General features: G+C 36.4%; 10 protein-coding genes across 10 annotated transcripts; 5 read left to right on the top strand and 5 right to left on the bottom strand. All coding sequences in view use genetic code 12, as the record gives it.

The window, feature by feature from the left end:
• Nucleotides 1-53: 53 nt before the first annotated feature.
• DEHA2E11660g (DEHA2E11660p) lies at nt 54-1,049 on the top strand (the record flags this gene model as incomplete). Its single annotated transcript, XM_459815.1, has 1 exon — nt 54-1,049. One exon carries the CDS (start codon nt 54-56, stop codon nt 1,047-1,049), a length of 996 nt encoding a protein of 331 aa, XP_459815.2.
• A 195-nt stretch (nt 1,050-1,244) lies between these two features.
• DEHA2E11682g (DEHA2E11682p) lies at nt 1,245-1,763 on the bottom strand (the record flags this gene model as incomplete). Its single annotated transcript, XM_459816.1, has 1 exon — nt 1,245-1,763. The coding sequence occupies one exon, from the start codon at nt 1,761-1,763 to the stop codon at nt 1,245-1,247; it is 519 nt and encodes a 172-aa protein (XP_459816.1).
• Nucleotides 1,764-1,897: 134 nt separating this feature from the next.
• On the bottom strand, nt 1,898-4,270 carry DEHA2E11704g (DEHA2E11704p; the record flags this gene model as incomplete). Its single annotated transcript, XM_459817.1, has 1 exon — nt 1,898-4,270. The coding sequence occupies one exon, from the start codon at nt 4,268-4,270 to the stop codon at nt 1,898-1,900; it is 2,373 nt and encodes a 790-aa protein (XP_459817.2).
• Nucleotides 4,271-4,587: 317 nt separating this feature from the next.
• Nucleotides 4,588-5,970, bottom strand: DEHA2E11726g (DEHA2E11726p; the record flags this gene model as incomplete). The annotated part of the gene is made up of 1 exon (XM_459818.1): nt 4,588-5,970. The coding sequence occupies one exon, from the start codon at nt 5,968-5,970 to the stop codon at nt 4,588-4,590; it is 1,383 nt and encodes a 460-aa protein (XP_459818.2).
• Nucleotides 5,971-6,123: 153 nt separating this feature from the next.
• DEHA2E11748g (DEHA2E11748p) lies at nt 6,124-8,091 on the bottom strand (the record flags this gene model as incomplete). Its single annotated transcript, XM_459819.1, has 1 exon — nt 6,124-8,091. One exon carries the CDS (start codon nt 8,089-8,091, stop codon nt 6,124-6,126), a length of 1,968 nt encoding a protein of 655 aa, XP_459819.2.
• A 597-nt stretch (nt 8,092-8,688) lies between these two features.
• Nucleotides 8,689-9,510, top strand: DEHA2E11770g (mitochondrial 54S ribosomal protein YmL17/YmL30; the record flags this gene model as incomplete). The annotated part of the gene is made up of 1 exon (XM_459820.2): nt 8,689-9,510. The coding sequence occupies one exon, from the start codon at nt 8,689-8,691 to the stop codon at nt 9,508-9,510; it is 822 nt and encodes a 273-aa protein (XP_459820.2).
• A 94-nt stretch (nt 9,511-9,604) lies between these two features.
• On the bottom strand, nt 9,605-10,813 carry DEHA2E11792g (DEHA2E11792p; the record flags this gene model as incomplete). Its single annotated transcript, XM_459821.1, has 1 exon — nt 9,605-10,813. One exon carries the CDS (start codon nt 10,811-10,813, stop codon nt 9,605-9,607), a length of 1,209 nt encoding a protein of 402 aa, XP_459821.2.
• Nucleotides 10,814-10,959: 146 nt separating this feature from the next.
• On the top strand, nt 10,960-12,027 carry DEHA2E11814g (DEHA2E11814p; the record flags this gene model as incomplete). The annotated part of the gene is made up of 1 exon (XM_459822.1): nt 10,960-12,027. The coding sequence occupies one exon, from the start codon at nt 10,960-10,962 to the stop codon at nt 12,025-12,027; it is 1,068 nt and encodes a 355-aa protein (XP_459822.2).
• A 563-nt stretch (nt 12,028-12,590) lies between these two features.
• DEHA2E11836g (DEHA2E11836p) lies at nt 12,591-15,056 on the top strand (the record flags this gene model as incomplete). Its single annotated transcript, XM_459823.2, has 1 exon — nt 12,591-15,056. One exon carries the CDS (start codon nt 12,591-12,593, stop codon nt 15,054-15,056), a length of 2,466 nt encoding a protein of 821 aa, XP_459823.2.
• Nucleotides 15,057-15,410: 354 nt separating this feature from the next.
• DEHA2E11858g (DEHA2E11858p) lies at nt 15,411-17,366 on the top strand (the record flags this gene model as incomplete). The annotated part of the gene is made up of 1 exon (XM_459824.2): nt 15,411-17,366. One exon carries the CDS (start codon nt 15,411-15,413, stop codon nt 17,364-17,366), a length of 1,956 nt encoding a protein of 651 aa, XP_459824.2.
• Between the last annotated feature and the right edge of the window lie 261 nt (nt 17,367-17,627).

Here is a 17,627-nt window from a genome sequence, read left to right on the forward strand (position 1 = left end):
ATGATAACCATTATAGCTGGAAAATAGAGGACTTTGCAAATATTTTTTGGTTGATGAGTGTTCTTTTAGAAACAACAGAAGGTAATATAGTCATTGACTTGTTTATTGACCAACAACCGTTAGCATGCTATAATTTCCTTAAACTATGCAAGTTGAACTATTATTTCTTTACACCATTTTATAATTTGCACAAGGACTTAATAGTGAGCAGCGGAGACCCAGATTATCCAGAGAACACAGATGGGGATGCAATTAACAGTTTCGGGGATGTAAATGTTAATAATACGACAGTGAAGCAGAATAAGTATTTACCTGTACCAAACTCACAGCACGAATATGTTGATAATAGTATTGGACTAGTGTCGTTCGTTACCAAAAAGGATACAAATGGAAAAGATCTAGTCATTGGTTCACAGTTTACAATCAGTCTTACAGAAAATACAGAAAATTTGAAGTCATTCAGCCAGGTATATTTTGGTAAAGTGGTAGAGGGATTTCAGGTATTGGAGAAGATCAATTTGTCGGTAGTTGAGAACTTAGAAACAAGGAGATTATTGAAGGATATACGGATTACTCATACCCACAATATTTATGACCCCTTTCCAGATCCTAACTTCATGCATAAGAAAAAATCGACGGAGATGCCCTCTGATATACAGATTGCAAATATGAGGATTCCTGATTTGGTTTCTGAAGAACTGTTAGAAGATAGTTCGACATATCTGGCGTTAGCATTGGAGCTAATGGACGATTTGCCACATTATCAAATTAAACCTTCGCCAAGAACATTATTTGTTGCAAAACTAAATCCTATAACTACATCGGAATCATTAAATATCATATTTAACAGGTTTGGCAAAGTGATTAATTGCAATGTGGTTGCGGATCATAAAACAAACAAAAGTTTATGTTATGGGTTTGTCGAATTCGAAGACAAACAGCAGGCAGATCAAGCTTATAGTAAATTGAAGGATGGTTGCATTATTGATGGCAGAAACGTGGTGATAGACTTCTCGCAATCGGTGAAGAATATGAAACTACAGAGATAACTAAAAATACTAATAATAATGATTCTTTTATAAATCCTAAATACTAACCATAAAATAAGTGAATATCCGAAGATAACAAATTTAAAGAAGAAATAAATCATGAAATTGATCATTAAAAATTGTGTCAGAGTTGCTCCAACTAACCAACAAATTCATCTTCATCCCTCTTCTCACTAAGACTTAGACTTAATCTGTTTATTCATCACATTCCTTAGAAATGTGACCAGATTTACCACAGTTGTAACAAGTCTTGGAGGTGAATTCACCACCCGATGCGGAGTTACAGTCCTTGGAAATGTGACCAGTCTTACCACATGCATAACACTTAACAACACCAGCTTGACAGTCTCTGGCATAATGGTTTGGTCCACCACACTTGTAACAAGTAGTGGCTGGCTTTTGTAATTTACTGCTTGCAGGCTTTTTAGCCGATTCATTGCCCGCCTCGGTACAGTTCTTAGAAATGTGTCCAAATTGTCCACAGTTGTAACACTTAGCACCTTGGGATTGTGTTGGACAGTCACTTTGAACGTGTCCTAAATCACCACATGAGTAACATTGCTTTTGAGTAGCTTGTTTTGGAGCTGGGCAGTCATTAGATTCATGTCCCGGTTGGCGACAGTTATAACATAACCTTTGTTCTTGTTGACAATTATCAGCTAAATGTCCAGCTTCACCACACTTGTAACAACTTCTTGGGAAAACAGCAGCCATCTTTCTTTTCCTACGTATCTACTTTTTAGATTATTATCTAGTATATTAAGTACTTAATTAATCGATATAATTAACCGATTTGTGCTACTCGACCGAAAATTTTTTGTCTGAAAAAATCCAGCGTTACCCGCAAGTTAATATATTCCTTTATATATAGCATCACCTGTTAAACATGTCTTCTTCATTTCAGAAACATCGTGAACTCTAATTATGTCAGTATTCTGTTGAATACAGGCCATGACCGATGCTGCAGTACTTATAACTCTTTCAGATGCGACTGGCTCGTTGCATATAGTACCTAAAAACTTCTTTCTAGAAGGACCTAAAAGAGTACATAAACCATTAAAACTAACGTAGGAATGATTAATATGATTGTCATCATCTCTTTTATTCAATAACATGGAATAATTTTTGAATGCAGAGGCATGCTTGATAACGCTGATATTTTGGGATACGTTTTTAGCGAAACCGATACCAGGATCCAATACCACTTGCCATTTCTTAACACCCTTGCTGAATGCTTTGAAAATTTGTAAACCAAGTTCTCTAGAAACACCGTTGATTAAGTTCTCCACATCGGGCTTTGGAAGGGAAATGTGATGTCCTGTGACAGGATCAGTCAAGTACTCGATTATATCTTCATTTGTATTTGATTCGTAGGTTGTTAGCTTTGACATGGTTTGTGGGGTACCCCTCGTATGATTCATGATGTATGGACATCCATATTTTGCAACCACATCGAACATACAATCATCATAAAGACCCATAGAAATATCATTGATAACGTCAGCACCAGCCAATAAGCACTCTTCGGCGATTTTGGCTCTATATGTATCAATTGATATCACACATTGTGATAATGCATTATTCGAAGACTCTCTGATGGCTCTGACCACAGGTAGCAATCGATCAAGCTCTTCTTGCACGGAAGGCTCGACACTTCCGGGTCTGGTAGAAACACCACCGATATCCAAGATATCAGCACCTTGTTCTATTAATTGGTTCGCGTTCTCAAGGATCTCGTTGATAGATTTATGGTAGTTCTTTCCCCCATCACTAAATGAATCAGGGGTCATGTTGAGAATGCCCATAATTAGTGTCTTACGTTTATTTTCAACATGATCAAACTTCAAAGGATTACTTGCATCAGGCAATCTCGGAATTGGTACAATTTGTAACAAATTAGACGACTCTTGAATCAGTTCGTTTGTCTCACTGGTGAATAATTGTCGTGAGTGGTTATGAAGTGGTTCAGCACTAAGAGGATGTAATACATCCGGACCAAATAATTCACATAACGGTTGCAAGACAAAGGTTCTTTCCAACATAGATTTATGTGGAACTATTAAATCATCAGTGTTCAATATAATATCATCGATTAATAGAATGTCAAGATCTATAGTCCTTGGACCATTTTCAAATTCTTTGACTCTTTTTACATGATCGTATTCAATTTGTTTTAATGCCTTGAGTAATTCATGTGGTGTCTTATCCTTGAATGAAACTTTAATTGCACCATTATAAAAATCTGGTTGATCTTTAAAATACATTGGCTTTGAAATATACAATGATGAAGTGGCTAATAATTTAATATCGTAAGATGACAATAACTGCAATGCATTGTTAATGTTTGAAAGTTGGTTTTCCTGATTAGATCCAATTGCAATATAAGCAATATGTTCCTCATACTTGTTAAATGTAGAGTCCTCAACAGATATTGGTAAATTAAAATTAGGTACCGAATTAACATTAATTCCAATATCGGTAATTGGATCAACATCTTTAAATGAAGCTTTGGACATGTTCGACGAAACTCCTACACCATCAGTGAAAGTAATTGCATTAGGCTTTGTAACAGTGGCAGAAACATTTTGAATTCCATCACCATGATTTTGCATCACTAATTGACCAATCTTCATAACCAAAGCTTCTACCGTCTTGAAATTAGAAGATTCAACGTAAAGAGTTAGTTCATCGATAATCTTATGGATTGATATGTTAGCATTTCTTTCCAATTTTATCGAAATGTTAATATCTACAATCTGTTTCTGTAACCTTTCAAATGTAAAAACACCAATGACGGTTAATAACTTTAATCCATAAACATTGATCTCATCGGGTGATTCAATGTCTTCAATTCTTGATCTACATATTTTGTACTCAATACTATCAGTCCGTATCTCTGATTTATTACTCTTAATGGAAACAACAGCTTGATGTCCTCCTCCCTTTTTATCATCTAGTACAATTTCTCCAACCGACTCAGCAATGCTTCCTAAGGATTTGAAATTCCTATGTTCATTTGCTTTCATATATTCGGCAATATTCCTTGATATGACTGCGTAATTTAATGAATACTTAAGGTTGTCAGTAACGGAAGCCTGGTGAAAATCAGTATTCAATGATACAGATATTGTAATCGGTTGCGGTGTTGGTCTATTCCAGGCATCTTTACCAGTAATTGCTATGGAAGCCAAATTATTTATGAAAACTGTATCTTGTAGCATATATCTTGAAGTATAGAATGAACGTTTTGCTGTCGGGAAAATAACCGACTTTAACTTATTGAATTGTAACAGTGTGATTATAAAATGTAATACAATATCAACGGGTTATATTCCGTACGTTAAGAATTGATTTTGTTTATGAAAATTGTTATGGGCCTGACAAATTTTTTATATTGGAAGTCGGACTGAAGAGGTCGGTTTAATCTCATCAACAATAAAGATAAATTCTATATAAACACACGCATATATATACATATATATATTATAAAATACAGTTGTTGTATTTCTATTTCATAAGTTTACGTAAATGCAATTTTTCAATCATCTTCGTCACTACTAGTACCGAGAAACTGGTCTAAAATGTCTGTTTTTGATTGTTTTGTATCATTAAAGTCAGGTTGACTTTCATATTCCATGGTCTTAGTTTTACTTTCGTCATCACTATTCTCATCAACTTCCAGGCTTTTTGTATCATCCAATGTAATACCTTTCATGAATTCTTTGGACTCGTCATTTAAGAGCTCACCAATATTTAAATCGTCAATCAATTCAGTTGAATCCGAAATCACAGTTCCATATTCTGAACTTTCTTTGATGATCTTCTCTGCTTCAGAGATGGTACAATCAAAATCATGCATGACGAATCGTATAACAATCTCATTTGCTAGAACAAATGTAGAGAAACCACTGATTGTCCAATATGAAACTGTTTTATTCCTATTTGCAGCATTCTGCAAATCTTTCTTATGTCGACTTAAAATGATCGATGCAATAAACAGTTGCCTCTTAAAGCCGTAGTAGCCACCAAAAAATTCTTGCCAGTTTATCTTCCATTTTTCTTTGTGGGTCATTGTCTCATGGCTCGATGATTCAGATATTGATTTCGCCATATCATAGAAGATTGATGTTTCAAGCTTGCCCTTTAATATCTGAGGTATAATGTACAAATGCGCTTCTGTTCTTGTCAACAATGACTTTTTAGATGATATAGGTTTAGGATAGTCCTTATCTTTAAATTTCAATCGAACAGCTTCCATGCTCGCTTGTTTACGGTTTTCCATAGTTGATAAGATGTTTCCCTTCATCATTTCAACTGCAAAATCATCGTCGCTTGATGCAAATTCTCCTTCATTCTTTCTAACCTTTTCCATATAATCCTCGTACTTGTTCGAGTTTGCTTCTATCAACTTATCTAATATTTGTACATCTTTTTCATTATTATGCTCTTGGCTCTTTGCTGGGCTACTGGACAATTGTTTCAAATTAATTAATTGTGTTTCTGTTTCACTATCAGAATTATTAATATTGTGCGTATCGATATTAGAATTAGGTGAATTGTAGTCTGGATCGTATTGATACCTTTTTTTATTAAAGGTATCTAGTATGTTGAAGTCAATATCTTTCATATCATCATTACTTTGCTGTCGACTTATTTTGATAGGACTAGAACTAAATGATACTCGTGGTTTTTTCTGTTTTCTAGGTTTCTTTTTTACTAAATTATTCACAATTATAGGTTGAGATTTTCTCTTTCTTCCATTACTAGGGCCTGTACGACGTGAGTTACTGAACAAGTCTGATCGGTCATGTAGATGAACAATAGATTCATCCTTTTTCAAGTTCGGCAATGTTATTGATTTCGACTCTGGAGACCTGCTCTTACTATTACTTAGACTCAAATATTGTTTTGAAGCCGCCATAATCAAATATCCTTCATAGAGGTTATTCAATCCAGTCTGATTAGATTTAATTTTTCATACTACGCGATAACTTTTTTTTTTTCTACAATAGTATAGTAAAATGAAAACTTATATTACATACATATGAAACTATTTAAATTTCAGCGAATAAAATCATTGAGGTTGATTCATTCCTCCATTTTGAAAAAAATTTGCTAACTGTGCACTTAAATTTGGATTACCACCACCTTGATTTAATGTGTTCATAAAATCATTTGCTTGAGGAAAGTTACCCTGAGCAGGTTGAGCAGGTTGAGCCGGCTGAGAAGGCATTGAAAAACCTGGATTTGGGCTATTGGAGTTTCCAAACAAACCACTAAGTGGATTCACAGATGATTGAGTTAAAGTTGTGAAATCTGGTTGTGCACCATGAGACATGGATGCGTTCTGTTGAGGAATTAATGTAGTCTTAACATAATCTTCATCAGGCTCACCTGGTTTATTAGATTTTGGACCATTTCTAGCAGAATTAGTAGGCATTTTCTTAGACATAGCTTTGGAGGATATACCAGTACCAATTTCAATATCCGGCTCATCGATAACCATACCACTCAGCAATGGCTGACCACCAGTACCACCCCACTGGGCCTGAACAACCCAAGCCCTATCGGCATCGGTCAATCTTTGGATTGGAATAATTGAGATACCATGTTGATAATTACAACAATCTCTTGGCCCAAACCCAACACCCCAACGAGTTCTTAAGGGCAATGCATTATCTTTGTTAAATGAGGTAATGACTTGCTCAGCTTCTCTTCTTGAATACACCTTTACAAAAGCGTGCTTTCTTTCACTGTTCAAAATGACGGATTGAACTTCTGCATATGGTCTCAAAACTGATGCTAACTCCTTTTCATCCATATTTCTTGGAACACCTCCGATAAATAAAGTTCTTGATAACACCTTAAAGGATCCTTGTGGTAATGATTGATCAAATCCAACATTACGAGGACGGTAATGAGGGGTGCCTGGTAAATTCATTTCACCGTTCATTTCATTAGGAGCATTGAAGTCTGGAGGTCCACCAGGAATTTGAGGCATTGGCGACTGTTGAGTTGGGAATTGCTGGGGTATTTGTTGCTGGAATGGTTGTTGGAATTGTTGTCTTGGTGGTGATCTATCTCTTCTGTTGTTCTGTCCAAAACGGTTTGGTGACCTCGATCTGTTTCTTCTAGAATAACTAGTAACATTATCATCATTACGACCGCGTCTACCAGTGCCGTAGTCCGGTTGTCCAGTTTGCCTTGGTTGTTGTTGGGGGATTGGGGGAAGAGAAGCACTACCATTTTGCATTTGTTGCAACATATTGAAAATATACTGTTCATTTGGCGCAGATTGCGCCGGTTGAGGAGCATTATTCTGTTGTGGAGCAGCACCATTACTGCCCGCCATAGCTGAAAGTTGAGATAAAATGTCATTGGCATTATTTCCAGACGGCTGTTGTGGTTGTGGAGGTTGTTGAGCTGGAACAGCTGAGGCAGTAGTAGGCGTAGAGCTATTGGAATTAGACTTCTTTGCCAACGATGCTAAAGCCAGTAAGATACTACCAGAATCGTTTGAATTACTCTCAGGTTGTTTCGCTGGTTCACTATTATTACCGGGAGGAGAGCCAGGAGGAGTGGTGGAGCTGAAATGCTTCGACCTGATCTTATTGATAATCTCTGGTTTGAACGTTTCAGCTCTTTCCCAAATGTCTACTAATTTACCAATTTTAATTGACTGGGATTTACTAACCAGTAATTCCATCGCATCGTCAATAAGCGGTTCGACTAGTTCACTGATCTTGTAAATGGCCGATGCATACGTTCCTTCTGGAGCCAGCGAGGTGATTTCTTGATTCTGTTTCTTCGCTTCCTCAATAAAGATTCTTACGATCGAATCAACCACGTATAACGTCCCCAATTTGTGCGACGATGGAGCCGCTTTACAGTTAGAATATAAAATGGTTATCAATTTCGACTCCTCCGATACATTCTTCACTGCAAGGTCGGTCAACTTCTTTATACGCGACCCTGACACTCCAGGAGCCTTCAACGTTGGCAACTCCTTCAATATAGTCTCAAATTGTTCCACTGCTGACATATTACTATTACTCTATTTTTCTTTACGATACTATCGACTAGGACTATTCTATCACCAAAGATACGGTTTTTAGGATCCCAGGTATGCTTTTACGAATAGGGAGTAACTATTATTAATTTAATTTCTTGGTTTCTTACGCTAGAGTAATCAATCCAATCAACACAATTTAGTATTACAATAAAAATTTTTGGGTGACACTAACTAAGAACTGGAAAAGAAAGCTGTTTAAAATACAGATTTACTATTCTTTTTTACTATCTTTTAATACGTATTTTATATTTCACAACGAGTTTATTACTCGATTCTCCTAATAATGTGTTTAATGTTTTTAGTAGTTGAAACTTGGAAACAATAAATTTTTGATTAGTATGATGACAACAATGCAAGATGGCCTCCTTTTATAGTTTTGACGCTGGCGGTACAAAACTAGCATTACCCGGATAACTCTTATTTGAAGGTTTTGTGACAGTATTGTGAATTCTCAACCGGACTTAGATATACGCGTAAGTGAAAAATTCTAACCTCATAGAATAAAGATCATATATATGTCCCATATATACCACGTTAGCTATAGTTATAGAGTCAATACGTTTCCAGATGCTTAGCAGGTCAATTATTAGAGCATACTCTACACAAGCTAGCTCATCCTTAATTTCGTCCACGCTACTTTTATCGAGACAACCAGTTCTAACTGCTGATTTGCCAGAGTTTGAGAATCAGTACTACAAATACCAAAATGAGTTATGGAAGAGATTAATGTGGACATTTCCAAAATGGTTCTACTATAGAGAGGGAACATTATCTGAACAGAATTACCGTGAATTAAACAAAAACCCAACGTTCAACAACCCAAATATCGAATTTCCAAGAGGTAGGCCAGAAATAAGACATCAAAGAGACAGAAGGTTCAAGCAGGAAATCGAGTTACCTAAGACGTATAAGGAAGCAAAAGAGGGTGAGGAGGACGATTTTGAAGTGACACCTGCGGACGACTTATCGCGTAAGATTGTACCTAATTCTAGAGTCACCGATGCCGACAAAAGCGGTGATTTGACAAGCTTGGAAAGAAAGTTGAGCCGGACATTGTATTTAGTCATCAATAAGGAAGATAAGTGGATATTGCCGAACTTCAGTGAAGGGGCATCCGAAAAGTTGACACCATTACATAAGTTGGCTGAGGAAGGATTATACAAGATCGGGGGAGACAAAATCAATTACTTCAATGTTTCAAACAAGCCGTGTCATTTATATAAGAACGACGACACAAGGGAATACTTCATCAAGTCTCACATCTTATCTGGTAAGTTTGAGCCACAAGAACCAGCATTGAAATATATGTGGTTAACAAAAGGTGAGTTAAACTCATATTTAAATAAAGATTACTATAAGGATATTAAGCATTTATTAAATGATGTCTAATATGTAACTTAAGTCATACATGTACATAGAATAGTTTATATACATTAATCACTGTATTACGATACACTTTGTACTTATATAATGTAGGGATGACTTACATATCTTTCTTACCTTTGATTGCCTTTTCTGCAGCCCAAACCGATCTATCTAATACAGTACCCACCATCAAAACCCCGGCAACTGAACTGATCACACCTAAGATAAACCCAGACCATGTCTTAGCATATTGTTCCTTGTTGATAATTTTCATAGGAGAAATTTCGAAATGGAAAAATACACCAGGTAATCCACCTCTTGCATGTAATGTATGTTTGTGGTCTTCGTCTTTACCACCTCTTAAAGGTCTGTGATGGGAAATCACAGAGAATTGATTGGTATCCAAAGGTAAGGAGGTATCTATAAATTCGAACCTTGTAGCAACAACCTTTAAATAATAAGATGCAACATGATATTTTTCATCAAATACCAATTGATGGTTATCTAATGGATGAGTGCTTTGTTGCAAGTTATTATCGTGCGGATCAGAACCAAAAGAAAAATGGTTTATAACGTGGTCAAAATTAAACTTGTCTTCATACTTTTCGAACAAAGACAAATCATGAATATGCCTTCCTGGAGCAGTCGATGAAGAGCCTGGAGCAAAGTGTAAATTACCAGATATTCTGTTGATTTGTGCGGTACCTTTAACTCTACAACCTTCATTATTGTTGATTCTTTCGGTCAATCTGGAAACATAACCTTCATTTTCACATTGCTCAATATCCTTACCATCGTAGAATGCCCACATCTTTTCAGCGTAAGCTAATTTCACAGTTTCACAGCTATTACAACAGTACTCATTGTTATCTTGGGGTAATGCTCCATAACATGGACCACATTTCCCATTAGCACCTACCCCTTTGGCCATTTCCTCCAATGATAAGTCGTTACTTAAAACCGGTGCTTCATCGAGAATTTCGTGATTGGATTCTTTGAGAATTCTGTACTTTTGGAAACCAGATTTCAAAATGTCCAACTGAAGATCTCCACTAATGTCAAGAATATCCAAAGTTAATACATCGCATGGCATGTTAGGGAAAGAAACATCTAGATTTATATCTAATTTCGTATTGATATCACGATCAACCACCAATTCTGGCCTGGTAATAATCAGAGTATAATCTTTGTATTCATTACGAATTAAGAACATAACTATGAAAATACACACCAAAGTAATAATTCCCCCGGAAGCAGTTTTGATCTTTGCATCTTCCACAGTTTTTGCAAACACATCAATAGATATCAACTTAGGTCTAGAGGACATGTTGAAATGGTGATATTATTGGCAAAAGAACTCAAAATCAAATTGATTAAACTACGTGGCCGCTGAAAATTTATTCGAGCGACATTTGAAATTATCTACATCAAAAACACTATACAAAATTTGATTACGATCCAAGTACGATATAGATGAGTTTAACAAATAATAGAACGTTCTTTAAGAACTTCATTCCTGTTGTGATAAAGGACTCGGCAATTGCAGGTGGTTCTAGTTCAGAGATAATACACATATCCATTAACTTGACTGGTACAAGATTGGTTAACTCGAGGACCGATAGATCTATAAGGATATGGAAATGTACTCCGGAAAGACTAATTGATCCTGTAATAATCGAACATCCGCATCTTAAGGCGGTAGAGCGTGTCGCCTGGAATCCCAAGACGGAGTTTTCGTTTGCAACGGTTGGTAGAGATGACTTGGTAAAGATTTGGAGATGCACTGGATCGTTGGAGAAGGAATTAACAATTGTTAAAAATGGAAACACAAATGGTTCAGGTACTGAGACAATATGTCAGGTAGTGGCATACTCCAATGATGGCGAGATACTTACTGTTGTTGACAGAGATGCAACTGTTCTCTTGTACTCTGTATCGAACAACTACGCCAAGCTTCAAGAATTCCAGTTGAACGACCATATTTACGACATCCTGTGGTTCCATCACGGACACTCGTTTTTCATGTGTGCATTGCATGACGGGTCTGTGCCTATATATAAGATAACAGACGTCTTACTGGATGCCAATGGGTCTTCGCAGGTCAATGGATCTGCAGACACCGACAATTCGAATTCCATCACAATTGACCTCAAACACAAATTGCTGGGCCACAGATCATCAGCGACATGTGTAGTAGTTGATCCTAGAGGTAAGTACTTTGCGGTGGGCTCTAATGAAGGGGTGGTATCGCTCTGGAACACTTCGTCCATGCTCATCTCGAAGGTGCTCACCAATACTGATGAAGCCATTGCAAATATCGATATCAGTCGTGACGGAACGTATGTAGCAGTGGCATACGATAGCGGAGAAAACATAAAGATCTTTGACTATGACACTACAGAACAAGTGTACGAGGTCCCCAATAGTAACAGTGGAAACTTAGCCTTATCGCATGTGGCCTGGTTCCCTTCCAAAACTGCTTTTGTGCATACCAGTGATAATGGTAGAACAATGACATTAATGAAAAAACCTGGTAAATAATCTGTATATCTAATTTTAGCATTCCCGTTACACAATTGAACGTCCTTTTCACTTATTTATCATCGTCATGTTACTAATTATTTGATATCAATCCTTGGCCATCGCAACAAAAACTTATAGAACAAGTCATTAGACGAATCATTCGACATATTGCATTATAAAAAAATAATCCTACATCAGTCTTCACGTCTCTGTTATTTTACTGGAATGACTATTCTAAAGAGACCATTATGATGAAATGATAAATAGTGGTAAGAAATAATACCTAAAAATGGACCTCTTCAAAGCCAATTTTTAATACTGCCACCTCTACAATGCATCTCATATACTATGCTTAGCCCAACCAGCTATAGTCATTAGCCCTACTTATTATACACGGTTAAAACTCGTCTTTGTTCTCTAAACAAAGTAGATCGTGCGAAGCGATCAAAAAAAAAAAATACCTTCAAAATATCGTTATAGAAAAAAACAAATATACATTTACCTTAGAAACAGTCATTGACGGGCAATATAGATACATAACTATTGGTGAAATAAACGAAAATTGTTCTAAACAGACATTAATGATGGATGCGAATACACAGGCACCAAGGCCTCAGTTTCGGTCAATATCAACAACATCAAACCTTTCATTAAGCTCATCCTCGAGCAGTATCACGAGAGTAGCGCTGGCACCAATACAAGCGATGGGAAATAGTTTTAATAGAGCGGCAAATAGCGAAGATAGTCTATATTACCAGAGTTCTCGCTTGAAACAGCGATTGGAGTCAATTGAGGAGATGAAGCCATTTTTAGCGGCAGCATTCGAGGTGGCCGAGCAGAGTGCAGAGCAACAGGCTTTGGCATTATCACAGCAATTACAAGAAGAAGCTATATCTAGCGGAGACAACGAATTTAGAGCATCTATGGGATCGGGTGGGTTTTCAATACACTCTGACACGTCTTCGATGACTTCAGTTGGGACCAACAGTAGTCCTGGAAATGCTAATAATAATATCTTCACATTCACAGCAGGTGTGCTACCTGCTAATATTGGCGTGGATCCAGCAACACATTTGTGGAAGATGTTTCAACAGGGATCGTCGTTGTGTGCATTATTCAACTGTGTGGTGTCGGACTACTCGATACCAATCGTTGGCAGTGACGATCTCCGAGTGTGTAAGAAGTCTGTATATGACTTTTTGATAGCCGTGAAGATGCATTTAAACTTTGAAGATGATTCAATGTTCACCATATCCGATGTATTCCTGGATAACACCCATGACCTTTTAAAAGTATTAAAAGTAGTGAACAAATTGGTGTCATTAAAGACCTCTAAGAACCCAGTAAACTTTGAGGTGGGGCAATTAGCAATAGGTGAACTTGCCATAAGCGATGATCGATCAAAAGTACTAAAGGAGATGATAGAAACTGAAAGGAAATACGTCCAGGACTTGGAATTGTTACTTGCTTACAGAAATGATTTACAGAATGCTGAACTTGTCTCGAGTGAACTGATACATATACTTTTTCCCAATTTAAATGAGATTATAGATTTTCAAAGAAGATTTTTAAATGGGTTGGAATGTAACGTAAATATCCCACACAGATACCAGAGAATTGGGTCAATCTTTATACATGCTGCAGGCGGCCCGTTCCGTGCTTATGAGCCGTGGACAATTGGTCAGATTTCGGCAATTGACCTCATAAACAAGGAACTGATAAATTTGAAGAAGTCGTCTACATTATTGGACCCGGGGTTTGAATTACAATCTTATATTATAAAGCCAATTCAAAGATTATGTAAATACCCCTTATTATTGAAGGAATTGATTAAGAATTCGCCTGAATCAATTTCTGATAGTAATAACTCCCATTCTGCTGCATATAATGAATTGATATTGGCAAATTCTGCCGTAAAAGAAGTAGCCAATCAAGTCAACGAGGCGCAAAGAAGATCTGAAAATGTTGGTTACTTACAAAGTTTAATTGAAAGGGTAAATAACTGGAGAGGATTTAATTTAAAGGACCAGGGTGAACTACTTCATCATGGCGTGGTGGGTGTTAAAGATGCAGAAAATGAAAAGGAATATTTTGCTTACTTATTTGAGAAGATAATATTTTTCTTCATTGATGGCTCTAATACCTCAAAAGATAAAGAAGGAAAAAAGAAAAGGGATATTTTGTCTTCCAGAAAGAAATCTCAATCATCATCGACAACAAACCTCTTGGATACATTAAATCACGCTAAGGATAAATATTTGCTAGAATTAAAGGGTAGAGTGTACATCCTGGAAATTTATAATATTTCAATATCGAATTCTCAAGGATACACATTAGTTATTTCATGGTCTGGTAAGAAGGAAAGTGGGTCGTTCACTTTAAGATATAGAACCGAAGAATTAAGGAATCAATGGGAAAAATGCTTAAGAACTTTGAAGACGAACGAAATGAATAATCAGATTCATAGAAAATTACGTGACTCACATGGATCATTGTTAACGAATGATTCTTCAGGATACGATGGTAGTTATGGTCACAATTCCCATGATGGGTATTCATCCAGATCCTCAAATGGCTCCACCTATCAACGTCATCATTCTTCATCATCCACATTCAGTATGATGAGACAATCCCGATCAAAATCTTCCTCCGACCATCAAAATACCCGTACCTCTTCATCTTCATTGTCCAACTCTGCAAATAATGCATTTCTGGATAAGAACGAGCATTCATTCCTGTCTGCCTCTTCTGGTTCTTCAATGGTCGCAATTAAACTAGTTTATAATAAGATCGAAATTCAAGGTATATTGCTTGTTTCTACTTCCATACAGTTTACCGATTTGCATCTGAAAATATCTTCCAAAATTGCTGCTAGCAATGAGGTCAACGACGATATCCTTGTTAATAAATTGAAGTACAAGGATGAGGATGGCGATTTTGTGGTCATGGACTCTAATGATGACTGGACTTTAGCCATTGATACTTTAGATGAACTTAACGAAAATAACGAAAGTGATGAACGTATTGTAACAATATGGGCATCGTGAAATGTTGACATGAACTTTTGCACTGTGAAGTGGTATACAGATTAGACTACATGCTGTATGTACGATTCGAGCAGGTCTAAAGTCATTTCTTAATTTATATTTATTAATTATTATATTGCCTAATTATTCTAGATAATAATTCATGTCTTATAACTGCAAATTTAGTTACACATCCTCGCCGTAATCAGTAGTTTTTCTTAATCGCTTAACAATCTTTCAAATTTGATTCGTCAAAATTTTTATCGTAAATTCATCGCACTGTCTACCGAGTCGATGATTCATTAATGCAAATTTATCTTACTCGATACGAATTGCTAGAGTATACAACAGATATTTCGGAAGACCTTGTTTGAAATGTTGAAGACTAAGAATTGTTTAGCTTTACGTCATTTCGTAAAGAAAAATAATATAGTGAAACACTTATCCACTAGATCTTTGTTAGTTCCATTAAAACCAACGACGCATAGACTACAGACGATTCGTAAATTCGCCAGCACCACCAGAATAAGGAATGAAACCGAAGAGCAATTAAACCATAATAACGAAATACCATTCGAACGGTTATCGGAAGAAGAACAAGCAACATTGAAAGATGAAAGAGCAGCAGATTCTGTCGATGTTTGTATTGTTGGAGGAGGACCAGCTGGCTTAGTTACTGCCATCAAATTAAAATTGCTTGATAATGAACAGGGCACAGGTGAGTTAAGAGTGGTAGTTTTGGAAAAAGCTGGTGATTTCGGTGCACATATTGTTAGTGGTGCAGTTATAGAGCCAAAGGCATTAAAAGAATTATTTCCCGATAGCGAATTTTTGAATGAAGATGGATCAGGAATTCCATTGCCCGATGATTTAGTTACCATGGTAGAAAGTGATACAATGAAATACTTGACCAACGAATATGCGTATCCAATGCCTGAACCACCTCAGTTGGTCAACCATGGCAAGAACTATATTGTTTCATTGAATAATGTAGTCAAATTTTTAGCTGAAAAAGCTGAAGAGTTGGGTGTTGAATTATACCCTGGAATTTCCGTAAGCGAGGTAATCTATAATGAAAAAGGTGATGCGATCAAGGGTGTAGCTACAAAAGATATGGGAATTTCAAAAACTGGAGCTCCTAAGGATTCATTTGAGAGAGGTATGGAATTTCACGCTCGAATGACTGTACTCGGTGAAGGTTGTCATGGTTCCTTAACAAAAGAAGTAATCTCCAGATATAACTTAAGAGAAAACAGTGAACCTCAAACCTATGGCTTAGGAATCAAAGAAGTCTGGGAAGTCAAGCCAGAGAATTTTGAAAAAGGTGCAGTAGCGCATACTATGGGTTATCCATTATCATCAGATGTTTATGGCGGTGGTTTTATGTATCATTTTGGTGATGGATTAGTTACCGTAGGTTTGGTTGTTGGATTGGATTATGCTAATCCTTATATTTCACCGTATCAAGAATTTCAGAAGATGAAATTACATCCATTTTACTCGAACGTATTAGAGGGTGGGAAATGTCTATCGTATGCAGCTAGAGCCCTTAATGAAGGTGGATTTCAATCTGTTCCACAGTTATATTTCCCAGGTGGAATTTTAGTTGGTTGCTCAGCTGGTTTTGTTAACGTACCAAAGATCAAAGGTACACATACTGCCATGAAATCGGGTATTCTAGCAGCAGAAACTATTTTCAATGAAGTAAAATCTTTGGATCCAGTTGAAGAAGGAACATTAGATGACGCTGAACCAATAGTATTGAAATCATACGAAGAAGCATACGAAAAATCGTGGATCTACGATGAATTAAATGAAGTCCGTAATGTTCGTCCTTCATTTAACGGTCCTTTAGGATTCTTAGGTGGTTTAATTCATTCGGGTCTTTCAACTATGTTTACAAGGGGACATGAACCATGGACTTTAAGTCATCATTCTACTGATGCTGCGGCCACAAAGGATGCATCTAACTATGAACCTATTGAATACCCTAAGCCTGATGGTAAAATAACTTTTGATCTCTTAACTTCAGTATCAAGAACAGGTACTTACCATGATGATGATGAACAATGTCACTTGAGGATTCCAGATCAAGATTACCGTAAACATGCAAGCATTTCTTATCCAAAATTTAAGGGCGTGGAGCAAAGATTTTGTCCTGCAGGGGTCTATGAGTATACAGAAGATGAAAATGAACCGTTAGGTGTAAAATTCCAAATCAACAGTCAAAATTGTATTCATTGCAAAACTTGCGATATTAAGGTTCCAACGCAAGATATAAACTGGACTGTTCCTGAAGGTGGTGGAGGTCCAAAATATTATATGACATAACTTATCATATAACAATAATATTTAATAGATGTGCAATAGCTAACAATACTGTAAAATAATCTACGAATCCAAAATAACTTAAATAGTTTATATTATACAAATAGAGATGTCATGACAAAAACAAAAATAATATAATAATAATACTAAGTACTATCAAACACATTTCTTGAAAAATAGTCATAAGCCGTTAAGAATAGTTTTTAATATACACACAGGATTAAACATGATATACTACCTCCAGTAATAACCAATAATTCCCAC

Source organism: Debaryomyces hansenii (assembly GCF_000006445.2).
Source record: "Debaryomyces hansenii CBS767 chromosome E complete sequence".
Lineage (NCBI taxonomy): Eukaryota > Fungi > Ascomycota > Pichiomycetes > Serinales > Debaryomycetaceae > Debaryomyces > Debaryomyces hansenii.